This window comes from Crocodylus porosus, unplaced genomic scaffold (assembly GCF_001723895.1).
Source record: "Crocodylus porosus isolate Cpor-Errol unplaced genomic scaffold, CroPor_comp1, whole genome shotgun sequence".
Classification (NCBI taxonomy): Eukaryota; Metazoa; Chordata; order Crocodylia; family Crocodylidae; genus Crocodylus; species Crocodylus porosus.
Window position 1 is genome coordinate 61,494,697 of NW_017728950.1, and position 13,546 is coordinate 61,508,242.

Genomic DNA, 13,546 nt, shown 5'->3' on the forward strand with positions numbered 1-13,546 from the left:
AATCTTGTTAAATAGTTTTAAGATAGTGAACTCAAAGCTCACCAAAATCTAGGCAGAGCAAAACACCTGACACATCTAACGTTATATTCAAACTATTATGCCTTTAGCACATCTTGTTTAATGGTCTCATAGCACAAAATATCAAATAATACTATTTATCAAGCTTCTTTACACTTAATCTTTTTTAAAGGGTGCGTGCTTTTTGTAGCATCTTAAGGATGTGTTAGACCTGGGCTGTATTGGCTCAGCCTTTCCACATTTCCTTCTACTCCTACATGATTTTGTGTCTTCTTTCTGACCATCTGTATTTGACATGAAGCCAGGAGGCACCGATATGCTATGTCATAACAAGCAAAATTGTAATAACTTACACAGCAAACACAGTAGCTTAAACACAATAAAATTTAGTAGAAACACTAATAATAAAAAAGAATTGTTCAGCACATGGATGAACATGATTTACTGGGGGGGAATCAATATGGCTTTGTCACAAAAAAAAATCACGCCTCACCAACCTAGCAGAGTTCTTTGAGGGTGTGAATAAGTAGGTGGATTGGGGCGATCTAGCTGACATATATTTGGACTTCAGAAAAGCCTTTGACAAGGTCTTCCTACAAAGGCTCTTAACTAAATTAGGTAGTCATGGGATCACAGAGAATGTCAACTCATGAATTAGAAATTGGCTTAATGATAGAATGCATAGACTATTATCTAAATAAATGGTCAGTTTTCAGGATGGAAAGAAGCAAGCAGCAGGGATCTGTGTTGAGGCCAGCGCTGTTAAACATATTTATAAATGATCTAGAAAAGGAGGTGAGTAGTGAGGTAGCCATATTTGTGGATGACACCAAATTATTCAGAGAGATAAAAGCCCAGGCGGGATGTGAGGAAACACTGAAGGATCTGTCACTATGGAGCAGATGGGCAACTGAACGGCAGGTGAAATTCAATGTAGATGGGTGTAAAGTGATGCACATGGGCAAAAATAATCCAAACTACATCTACACTATGATGGGCTCTACATCAGCTGCCACACAGAAAAGAGATCTGGGAATCACTATGGACAGTTTTGTTCAAAACACTAGCTCAGTGCTCAGCAGCTGTCAAAAAGGAGAGAAAAATAGGGATTATTAAGAGTGGAATTGTAAGCAAAACAAAGTATCAGTGTGCCCCTTTATAAATCCATGGTGTGTTCACACCTTGAATACTGTGCCCAGTTCTGGTCTCCTCACCTTGAAAAGGATATAGGAGAACTAGAGGAGGTCCAGAGAAGGGCAACAAGGTTGATTAGTGGTATGGAGAAGCTTCCAGATGTGGAGAGACTAGAGAGGCTAGCTCTATTCTGTATAGAAAAAAGACGCTTGAGGGAAGACGTGGTAAGGGTTTACAAAATACTGAATGGCAAAGAGAAAGTAAAACGTATTTATTATTTACCATCCCTTATAAGAACTAGGGGTCACAAAATGAAACTTGTAGGTGGTAATTTTAAAACTAACAAAAGGAAGTTCTTTTTCACACCGTGAGCACATTTACATGAGATGCTTAATGCACAGTAGCCTAATGCTACTGCACATTCACACATCATGGCAAAAACAATGCTCATGCACAATAGAATTAGTCTACTGTTTATTAAGCATCACAAAAATATTGCTACTGCATGTTTATGTAGTACTGCATATAGAGGTATTAAACTGAATGCACAGTAGCAATGGTGCATTAATACACATATACATGTGCCCAGCGTATAAAGTGTGAAACTTGTTGTCACCAGATGTTGTGGAAGCTGATGGTTTAGCCAGATTCAAAAAGGGATTGGTCAAATTCTTGGAGGAAAGGGGCATCAGTAGCTATTGAGCAACAGAGTTAGGGATATGTTGTCTGAATCAGAACTTCCTAGATCTTAAATACTGGAAAGAGGAAGAGTGGAAAAAACTCTGGTCAGACCCAGTTCACTCTCCTTTTCAGTATTCCTCCTCTGCCACTCAGGATAGGGGAGGGAGTTACAGAAGCGGGGAGGTGTTGTGTTACGAACGTTTCCAACTCTAGGTTCAAATCCACAGAGATTTTGGTTTTCTTACGCAGGAACACTGCCTGGATGTTGGGTAGGACCCTGCCCTTAGCAACGGTGACTCCTCCCAGCAGCTTGTTCATCTCATCATTGCAAACCATCAGCTGGAAGTGGCAGGGAATTATCCAAGTCTTCTTGTTGTCCCAGGCAGCATTCCCAGCCAATCCCAGGATTTCAGGTAGTCCATCACTGCTGCCAAATAGACTGGTGCCTCAGCTCCCACTCACTCAGCATAATTGCCATTGTGAAGATGGTGCACATGGTCTACAGAGAACTGCAGCCCTGCTGTGGAAGACCTAGACTCGGCCTTAGCCTGGATGTTGCCTCTTTGCTTGCCACGGCCAGACATGATTTTGCCCTTAAATGATGCCACACCTCTGCAGAAAGCAAGCTGGACCTCTGGTCTGACCCAGTAAATGGCAGTTCTTAAGTTCTTACCTAGTAAATAACTAGCCACATGTATTAACTTCATAGCTTTATACATTCAGTACATTTAACTAAAACTGACTGAATTCTATAGGAATTTCTCTGATGACTCAAGTGCTGAGAAGGAATAAGGCCTCAACTACTCATGACTAAAACTGCTTGGTGTAAGGTTTTTACTGGGTACTTTTCTGCTCAGATTTTTGCTGCTTTGTTTGTTTTTTGAGGCATGGACCTCCCAGAACATATGTGGTTTCTTCCTGAAGGACACCCTCACATCTGCTGAAGGTAAAACGGAGTCTTTCATGAATGTGTTTCAGAGAACCAGTCTTCCCTGTACCAGAGCTAAGTTGTTAGACATTTCTCTTCTGGTAGAGACTCTAATCCAGAGAATGGCAGCTCTAATCCATTGAGTTGGACAGTTTATTAACGTATCAGCTGATACAGTCTACATCCCAAGGTGCTTATAGTCTGAAAACAAAACAATACACCCAAATGATTTTTTTCCTTTCTTCTTTTTTTTTTAACTCTTCTGATGGGAGCTTTCCCTCATTTGCCAGCCAGGTATTGACAACAGTGGGGCTTCTGAAGTTTGCAAGTTTCCAGTCGTTCTGCAGGTATCCTTCAGCCGTTTTTTGGAGTGTGAGCTGTTGTCTTTAAGTTTTGGGGGACCTGAAAACTCAAACTTTGGGGGTCTTTAAGAGAAGGCTGGATAGGCATCTGGCTGGGGTCCTGCCTAAGCAGGGGGTTGGACTCAGCGATCTGGGGAGGCCCCTTCCTACCCTAGCATCTATGAACCTTCTTACAGAGCTTCTTTCAGTGTGTGCTCTGGACCTCATAAATATGTACAAAGCATAGTTTTCCAGGTTCTCCAAGATGGGTCCAAGCCTCAACACACAACATCACTTGTAAACCTAAACTTTAAAATGTTCAAAAGTGTTTGAATCTAGGGGGTTTGGTAAGGCTCCATCTTCTGTCTTCTGCCTTATTTTAGCAAGGACTTGTTTTTGTCTTTAGTTAAACTTGGGTCTATACTGTGGTTGGCCCTGGATGAAAGCACAAGTTTTTTGAAGGATGAAGTTTTGCCTTGCCTATATATATGCACAGACACACATGCCCCTCTAAAGGGGCACGGGGATGGGACAGCTGAAGCATACACAAGTGCTACAGTAAGGTAGTGCTGTCATTAGCCTTTCGTAAGTGAGCGAGGAGAGCTATAACCACAGTACCTTCTCCAGGATAGGCTACTATGTATCAGGAAGCAAGTCCATAGTGTAAACTAATGAAGGAGTTGGACCCATAGGCCACACCCAGACGTGCAGTTTGTGGTACCACAAACCCCACATGTGGAGCATTAAAATGTGTCACATGTTGCAAATTTGCAGCACAGGGGCAAAATTAGCTACCAGGATTTCCTGGTAGCTAAAAAAAGTGCCAGAAAAAACCCAGCACAGAACACAGGAAAAGTAAATGTGCTGGAACAAACAGGCTTGGTCCTCCAGTGAGATGCTTCAGCTGCCAGCCAGAGCGTTTCTGCTGCTCCAGCACCCCAGAAGCCAGGAGAAACTGGGCAAGGGCAGTTTTCCCAAAGCGGGAACATGCGGCCCACACCAAAGCATACATGTAGGGGAGCGTGCCGAGGTACAGGACCCCAGGTAGGGCTGCGGAGGCCAGCTCAGTGCCTATCCCACCTGAGGTAACCTGCCACATGCCAGAGGGCATGTGGCAAAGGCATTCCCCGGGCACAACTAGCAGCGGCACAAGGACACAAGGTGTGCTGCTGCTTTTTGTCCCCGGGGAAACAAACATACATGCTTGTGTGGACATGGCCTTGGTGTCCATTCAGAAGTACTATGACTGGAGGTCCCCCACGAGCTTCAGGATAACTTCAGTTCCTTGAGTAGAAAATTAGATGATGTTCTAAAATCTCTAAAGACACATTTATTTGCTGAGGCAAAAGTGGCCTCGTCATTCATCTCATGTGGACAAATATTTTGAGATCAGATATTTTGGTTCTAGTCTTATAAGGCAAGTCAACAGTAAGCATGACCTGGTGTTCGCTAATGGGATGGGACTTGTCATTGATTTACATTAGGGATGCTGAAGTTTGCCAATACAGGCCGAGTATTTTTCAGTCCCATAAGCACGCTGGAACCTCTCTTAGGCTATGAAGGTCCAGAGACAGTGTCAAGGTCAGACTGACAGAATTAGTTGATGTCTGATCTGTATTGAGAAACTAAGCACTTACCATCTCAGTACATTTTCCAATGTGGAGACAATATATTTGGTAAACCCCTTAATCCAACCACCTGTGATAAATTCTATTCAACACCAACAGATGGAATTAAACCTTGGTTGCCTCAGGCATCACTGCACATAGGCATTCCCTGTGAACTCAGAAGTATTTCCTGTCTGGAGAACTAGCTTTCAAGGTGTGAAATAATTAGGATGTCTAGCTTTTGGCAATAAGAGGATGATCAAGAGAATGAAATTCCAGGGCAGTAATCACTATTTATTTTTTACTCTTTATTTTGCCTGATTTGTGAATTCCTAATAGGTTTCCAGGTCAGACATTGCTGAAGGATTTTGTTGCCTTTGGCAAACACACTATATATAGCACTATACATGTATTCATGGATGGTACTTGTTCTCATAAACAAGCACTAAGCTTCTGCTGCCTTGGAATTTTTTCTAAGTGTATGATAGGAAAGATGTGGTTATACTGAAAGCAGCATCTGTTCTTTCTCCCCTCCTCCCCCATGGCAATTATTGCAAGAAACTGCTTTATTAGTTTTTGTTGATTAGCCAATCGCCTGGAAATGGGTTGGAGTTAAAATCGGATTCTGCAATTTGAAGTGCAAAGAGATCAAGGTGCCAATTCTGGGTCATTTCTACACCTTGGGATGTAGACTGCCATAATTTAAGTAAAAATGTAAATAAAATGGAATGTAATCAATATAAAAACCCCATAATTTTGGAAGGATGCAGCCTCAGACCTAGACCTTAAGGAGTCAGGTCCAGCCATGAAAGAAATGAAATAAGTTAGTAGATTTCACCCAAAATCCTTCGTCTTCTAATTATTCATCATTTCCCTACAAAAATAGCATCTCATTTCCAACATGTCCCACTCACCATCCATGCTAGATAGCTTTGGGCTAAAAATGATATATGTGGGTATCCTATTTTAGACATGTATGTCTGTAATTAGCTACCTAAATAAGTGGCCAAGTTTTCCAAGCAATGACACACCTACACATCTCAGTAATTGCTGTGGGGCTACAGATGCCAAATTCCTGGACAAGGCCACTTGATTGAAGGGGCGTCAATTTGGAAGTGTTAACTTGGAGCTACAAGATAGCCAAAATGTGTAAATTGCCTTCTTGAACTAAAAAGAATCAAAATTCAAGTGCATCTTAAATTTGACAATGTACACCTGCTTTTAATATGAAAAAAAAAAATCTTATGTTTAATTCACAAGTTACACATTTCAGTATGTTATTCACTATAGCTGTTCAAGGATACTTCCTGTAGGATTCTTAAATGCTGTAAAGAGCTGGTTTTCTATAGCATAATCTTTGGCAGAACATAATCTTTAACAGTGTGCTTTTTATATAATCTACTGGCTTTACAATCATTGCCATGATACATAAGCAAAAGAAAAACCTATGATTAGTAATTTCCTTATGGCAGGAAGCACAACTAAATGGTTTCTGGCCACAGACCAGTGCTAAATAAAAATCATGTTCTCAGTGAAACAGAAAATAGAAATCTGTGCCATGTCCAAATGTTGTTTGGCAAGTCCACGAGTCCTCAGTATTACCTAGCGTACAAGTACGTGCTTCAGTAGGTTGCGGAAAGCAATGACAAAGCTTCCAATAGCCAGATCAGACATGGATTGCAGGTACTGCTTTACATAAAAACATTTGGTTCCTATGCTACCACAACTAAAATATAATCCCAACAAAATACTCATTCTCTAAAGTGGAGAATTTAAAGCAAGCCAGTTTTCATCCCGTTCCATCATGGTAATTAGCATGTGCCATAAATCTTCCCGTCTCTCAGTGATTACTTTTAACACATAGAAGAAAAGAACACCACATTTTGCTTTATTTATTCTCTAAATATTTGGTTGAATTTAAATGCTGGAGACAGGTGCCAGATGAACAGCTCTCAGAAGCAAGTCAGGAGCAGATTTTGGAGAGGTGGGCAGATGGGGTGGTGCATCATCACATATAATACAATATGTTTTTCTCCAGGTAAGAAAAAAATGAAAAGTTTAATATGTTACGGGCTTTGAGTTATATTCTTCAGTTTAAAAATAAAGTAAAAACAAATAACTCTATTGGAATATGCACTAATTTGCTATATCATACATTATGTATTAAAAACACAACAAACTAGGCAAAATACATCAAAACACATTATGTTTTTAGTCCTGCAATCATTAGAATTAAACATACACCTCTGAGATAACACAAAAGCAAGCCTTCTTGAGCATCTTGGAAGTGTATTGAATACTTCACTGGAAGTTATTGCCACACTTGAGTTAATGTTCACTTGAGTTATTGTTTTTAGATAGAGTTAAAAATGGTCTGCAGGGTTGTGAAATAGGAGGCACATGACCAGAAGCAGCCAACAGACATCACAACTACAGAAGACAGACGAGCGTACTTAGTGGAACACTTGAGACCATTAAAAGAAGGGAGAGAGGGCTGCTAAAACCTGTGGACTGAAGAGTTTAGAAAGAATCAGGTAGATTATAAGTGACCCATGAATCAAGTGACTGCCTCACTGTGGCCTGAACAGAAATTCTGCTGCCACTGCCAGATTTAAACTTTGGGTGGAGCAGGAATAAAAGGGGAATGTGACTGCAATATTGCAACTTCCCTGGGTCTGCCCCTGAGCAAAGCATTACCTTTCCATCCAAGATATATACTCTGCACAACAGCTGTGAACACTGCTCACAAATTACTTTTAGCCCCATTTGCTTGCACCTTGTTCCTGTACAAGAGAGAGAGGGTAGCTCAGCCTCCAAGTCTATCCAGTCCCCAGGTACTTTGTTTAAAAGAACGGTTGCAGCCATCTGGTTGTGGAGAAGCCTCAAGACCCTGAAGTACTTTTCAGGACATCCAAATCTGCCCAGTATTTTCCACAAGGTTTTGCAATTGATGGAATCGAAGGCCTTAGTAAGGTCAATGAAAGCCATATGCAGGCCCTGATGTTGTTTCTGACATTTTCTTGAACCCGGCAGGCAACAGAGGTCATGGCAATTGCCCTGCAGGATGGTCTGAGATTCCAGCAGGACTTCTTTAGCAAAAGATAGAAGATGGTTCAAGAGGAAGTGGGAAAAGATTTTCCCCGATATGGAAAGGAGGGCGATACTTTGGTAGCTTCTACACAGACATATCTCCTTTCTTGAAGATAGTCAAGCTGTTGGCATGATGATGATGCTCTGCACAGTTTATGATGCCATCCTGCTCATTGTTCACTGTTCTTGCAGTTTCTTTGGACTCTAGGTAAAATACTGCTCATTTAACTTTGAGCTAGGCCCAAGCCGGAGGCCTACTTATGCCCAATCCTTTATTCACAGGCCTCCAGTGTTCTGTGTATCCCATTACCTTTCAGGTTGACCAACATCTACAGCAGCAGACTACTGCTCTCTCATCCCAAAGTAAGCAAGCAGAAGAATGTAACCAACTAAACATTCCATCATGGGTGTCAAACTCATCCAGCCCCACAGGCCAGGTGAGTAGTGCGGGGCCAGTCCATGGGCGCTGTATGTGGCTGGCATTCCAAAGTGGGCACCACATATATTACCCTGACTGGACTGCACCAACCACATGCAGTGCAGCTGGCACTCTACCTCCACTGCATGGCACATGATGCCCATTCCAGCCACTCCAGAACCCATGGTGCATCCAGTGTGGGTCCCACACTGGCTGAAACAGCTACTGCATCAGGTGTCTTGGCAGAGAGGGAAGGGAAAGGAAAGAGGAAGGCATCCAAGGGCCCAATCTGGCCCACAGATCAGCCCCACACAGATCTAATCACACCCAAGGGCAGCACTGGGACCAGATGGTAAGGTTTCATGGCCAGATTTGGCCCATGTTTGACACTTGCACTACACCACTTGATGCGAATACCTAGGGCCTGGGAACCTATCTGGGTTTGGAGGATGTTTTGGAACTCAATTTTGAGAGTTTCTACAATAGGAGAACAAGTGGTGATGCAGAGTTTAACGTCACAGGCAGACTGTAACATGAGCACAGAATCTGCAATTCAAATAAAGCAAGTGGGCACCTATTCATATAGCTCCTTAACCCTTTGGCAACTATTCTCCAACAGTTTTTATTACTTAATTAGATGCTAATTTTCTGTGTTCTGGGGCCAGGTCGAGGGCCAGGGAACAAGAATGGATCCATAAAGGAAGCAGTTTTAAGAGCTCAGATTTTTCTTAAATGCAGGGCATTTTTGGGACTACTGGAAGGTATACATCCTAACATGGACATACTGGGATCCTCTGCCCCAGGGTACCCTCCTTCCCCCCAAAAAACAAAACAACCCCCCCAAAAAAGTCTGAAAAGCAACCTGGAACAGGCAGTAAGAAGCTGCGCAGAAGAGGAGCAGATCATTTGAAAGAACTCAGTGACTTTATGCAGTCAGGACAGCTGAAGGGTAAGCAGGGGACAGTACATTTAAAGATGCACAAAGGAAAGGCAAGGGAATGGAAGTGGATAGATCCTTGGAGGGCTACATTCCTGTATCTTGCTTCTCAGTGGTTTGGGGTATAACTTCTGCCACGTTAACTTAGGCTTTTACTTACTTACATCCACACACAATACCTCACCTCCTGCCTCATCCCTGAGTTTGGTAGTGCTTCCATCCCAGGATATCTAGCATGTCAGGAAGTATAAAGCCAAAGCCCAAGAGCTGCTTTTACTCAGGCTGGTAACTTGTCTACTTTGCAACTGGGGATGCAGACTAAACCACTCAAGTGCTGACAGTCCTCCAGGGCCTCTCTCCTTTTTCTTCAGTAATCCCTCACAGTTGAGAATGATTGTCTTCCATGACTGTCTTATCTTTGGGTCTGAAGACAGCCAATGAGAGCGATCCAGGTGGCTCTCTACAATTCCTCCATGTGCCCAGACAGTCAAACTGACTGATAAGTTCTCTCACAATTCAATGACCGGCTCAGCTCATAGCAGTGCTAACTATGGTATATGCTTTAAGTTGTCCTGACAACACACAAGACAGCAGCAGCACCAGCAAGGATACAGTAACAGGACTCTGCAGTGTGCATACTCGCAATCTAGATTAACCATGCCGCTGATGACCTAGGTCAAGTATGTAGCGCAGCTATATCCTTACTGTTAATTAGCTGGATGATCTGGTGTGGCTTGGCTACACGAGGCAGTGGCGGGGAGGAGAGGAAGGAGGAATGGCCTAGACCCAGTCTGGCTGTGCCAGGGGCAGGGTCCACAGCCTGGCTCCAAACCACCATGTAGGTCTTGGTAATTTGGAAGCATGGGCAGGTGGCCATATTGCTACTACCGCCTCCCCACCCCCCCCATGTGGGAGTCACACAAGTTGGACATCATGGCTCCACAGGCCTCATGTGTCCCAGGGGCCAGAAACTTAGCACCCCTGTACTCAAGGCAGTGGTTCTCAACCAGGTGTGCACTATTAGGTATGCAAAATACACATATGATCACAAAATAAACTTAGAGCTTTCAAACAGGAATCCAGTGTCAAAAAACATTTCTGACCTGTTGCAGTTCTTTGCAACAGAAGAATTGCTCTATTATTTTTCATAGTTAAAAAACAAGTAAGAGCTAAGTTGGCATTTTCCAAGGGTTGCCTTGAGTCTAAAAAAGTTGAATACTAGGCCTATACGAAGCAGTAAGTATTCGCTTCGGATTTGGCTGATTCGGAGGGACAGTGATTTGATTCAGTGCCAATTTGGAGATTCGGCCATAGATTATAATGGGGAATCACTAAAATACCTGTAACTCATTTTTTGTTTTTGTTTTTTTGCAGATTCAAATGAAAACAGAGATGGTAGCCCCTTCTGAGGGCATGAAGCCTGCCAATTTTCAAGGAGATAGGTGCACGGGTTTCTGGGAAACTGCACCTCAAACTGCAAAAAGCAAAATTCATATAATTTGTATGTGTGTTAGGGAAGACTCAGAGAAAGATCACAGTCACCGGCCAGCTGAAGATGTCAATATCTGAGCAGTCTTTCCCCGCCTCTCAGCCTTTTCCATATATGGAAGATCACCCCATCCTCGTCTCTCTTCTCAGTTTTTGTTTGCTGCAAGACTTCCGAATCTCCAAATTGATTTGGAGGCTTCCAATTCAGACCTTTTAATGGGTCTCCTGATTCGATGGATTTGGAGATTTGGCCGCCGAATCAAGCCAAATCTCCTCCGAATTGAATCAGCTACCAAAGCTTTGCACAGCCCTATTGAGTACCACTAGTCTAAAGGAATGTCCCTCTGCCTTACTCTAGCCCCTATCCAGCACCAGAAATTATAAAGGCAACAAAATAATTTATTTGCAGTATTTGCCACCTCAGTCTTGATGTTAACACAGGTGACTGGACCAACACACCTGTAACCTTATTTCTGCCTCTGCCACTAACATGCTGCATGTTGCTTTCTTTCCATGTCCCAATCTTCCCATCACAAGAAAGGAACAACAACACTTGCCAGCCTTTGTGAAAGGCTTTAGGAATACCAGTGTCAAGGATTACTGCATTATTAGCAATACTACACTGAAAGACTCATGTATAAAAAGAGAAAATTGACAAATTCAAAGCAGAGCTTAAATGCTTATGAAAACTAGTTGCCTGTTAACTATCATGCCAACAGGAAAGTTAATTTCAGCATTACAACCTGTCCACATGGAGATGGCTAGGCAGGGAGCTGTTTGCCTAATGATACTCTCTAAACCTCTAATTCTCAAGTGCAACCTGATCAGAGCTCAAGAGATTAGGCAATGATACTAGATAACAGCCTAAACAGGGTCCCTGGAGTTCTTAACTATTCAGTCTCCCCATTCCTTGATCCAAACAGCTGGGTATGTTTCCACCATTACTGTTGTAATCCACAGTTCTTTTGGAGGACAGCAAGTCATGACTAAAGGGAGAGAGGAGTAAAATAGCATGATGAAATTTTATTCCGAAAACATGGCAAGAGGCTAAGGCACTTCAAACATTTAAATACATATGACTAAAGTGAATGTGACAAGGTAATAGCATTCCATAAATATGCACCAAGACTCGCATTCAGTTCCACTAGAGGGGAATATACAGCTGGTAGCCTTAATCTTAATCTCCAATAAACATGATGAATGGATCATGTGGACACTGACATACAGTTAATAAAAATATGGTAACAGTACATGTAATTCTTCATGTCACTTTTTAATTACTAAGGAGTATAAAATGTTGAAAATACTGTGCAACAATTTTATAGATACTATTATCTTTTATATAAAAGTTATACAATACATCCAATCAGTAACAACTTACTGAGCTAATTTCAGACCATCAACCCACCAGCCCAAGTTTCAAGGGGCTTGACTACATAAATCAACTGCAACTTTCATATTTTAAAACAATTAAAATATTTCAAAACCATTCTGGAATGAAGTTTTTGAAGAGGGTTATTGCCAACACTTCTGTGTACAGGACATATAAATATTTTAGAGAATAATTAAAAATATGCCATTGAGAACATTACATTTGTCCAAAAGAAAAGATATATATATATTCATACTTGTGTGGATAGCTTAAAAGTACCTAAACTATATGTAACTTAACAGAAGACTCTACAGCAAGGAAAAACAGGATTTCAGTTGATGTGTACAAGAATGCACTGATGAGCAAAATAGCAGCTCTGGCCAATGTTATTAGCTGACTACTGTCTGGCTGTACACATTCAAGTTTACAGTCTTCTACCTTTAGCACTATGTTTCTGCTTTCACTTTGCTGGTGAGTTCAGGCACAAGACAATTACATTCAGTATCTGTCTTTGTAAAACAGTAACAATTAGCAGCTTAGAGATGGCATTCAGATTTATTAGAATTCTTGAATCACTACTCAAACGTGCCTCTGTGAGTAGGTCCTGGAGACGTCTTTCTGCCAAGCCGAGGCGTGCCCTAGAAAGGGGAATGGAAAGAACAGTGGATGAAAAGAAATTTGATTCATCTAGGTACACTGAAGAGACAGTGATTCATATACGGTCTGTCTACTCTCTATAAAGACGACAATTACATTTTAGTCTAAATGGAACAGTTTGTAAATTGCTTCAGTATAGGAGCACCAGGGCCAGCCTACCAATAGCACAGTGCCTGAAGCTTTGACATTATGACAGCAGAACATTTAATAACAGTCTCTCATGAGGGCGAGTGGGAGCTGGGATGCTTGGTGGATATTTGCCAGTTTGACTAGGGCAGCAGCAACCCTGGGGCTAGCCTAACTTTGATGACTTGCTCAGTACTAGGCATCACCATTACAGAACAACACGTACACTGGCCAGCCAATGTGCATGTCTGATTTAGCATGCCCCGCGTTCTCACCCAAAGCATACCTTGTATCCTCTCCCAGAGGAAAAAGCAGGAGGAAGATATTCTCCAGCCCATGACCAGGCTGTTGAATCTATAACGTGTGAAGGTTATCTTGTGGATAAACAGACTTGTGTAGGCTGGGCAGCCCACCCTGTTCCTTTCAGGAGCTAAGTATATACCAGACCAGAGACAGACTGGTTTTTTTTGCATGTAGGAATTGGTATCATTCACAGATTAACCAAAAAAACCTACCCCTTTTATACAGTGCTGTATTTGTAAAGTGTGGCCTCTCCAGACACTATATTGTACAAACCATAAGATTCTCTCAATATTTAAGCTCAGGGAGGCATCATATAAAACTCCAAATTCAAAGACACAGGAAACGTCTTGTACTAACCGGTGACTGGGTTTTGGAAAAGTTTACGTGAGCATAAAGAAGAACTGCTATGTCCTTGTGTCCAGCTTCTAGGGCTATTGAAAGTGCTG

General features: G+C 42.1%; 1 protein-coding gene and 1 pseudogene across 1 annotated transcript in view; both read right to left on the minus strand.

Annotated features, from left to right (window-relative positions):
- Positions 1 to 1,073: 1,073 nt before the first annotated feature.
- On the minus strand, positions 1,074 to 2,417 carry LOC109323313 (annotated as a pseudogene).
- Positions 2,418 to 11,645: 9,228 nt separating this feature from the next.
- The window catches only part of KANK1 (KN motif and ankyrin repeat domains 1), a 124,907-nt gene continuing 123,006 nt past the window's right edge, over positions 11,646 to 13,546 (minus strand). The window contains exons 13-14 of the mRNA XM_019555043.1: positions 13,458 to 13,543; positions 11,646 to 12,652 (exon numbers count right to left, since the gene is read on the minus strand). Coding sequence (XP_019410588.1) covers positions 12,590 to 12,652; positions 13,458 to 13,543 — 149 coding nt within the window. The 3' untranslated portion in view covers positions 11,646 to 12,589. The remainder of the gene's footprint in view (positions 12,653 to 13,457; positions 13,544 to 13,546) is intronic.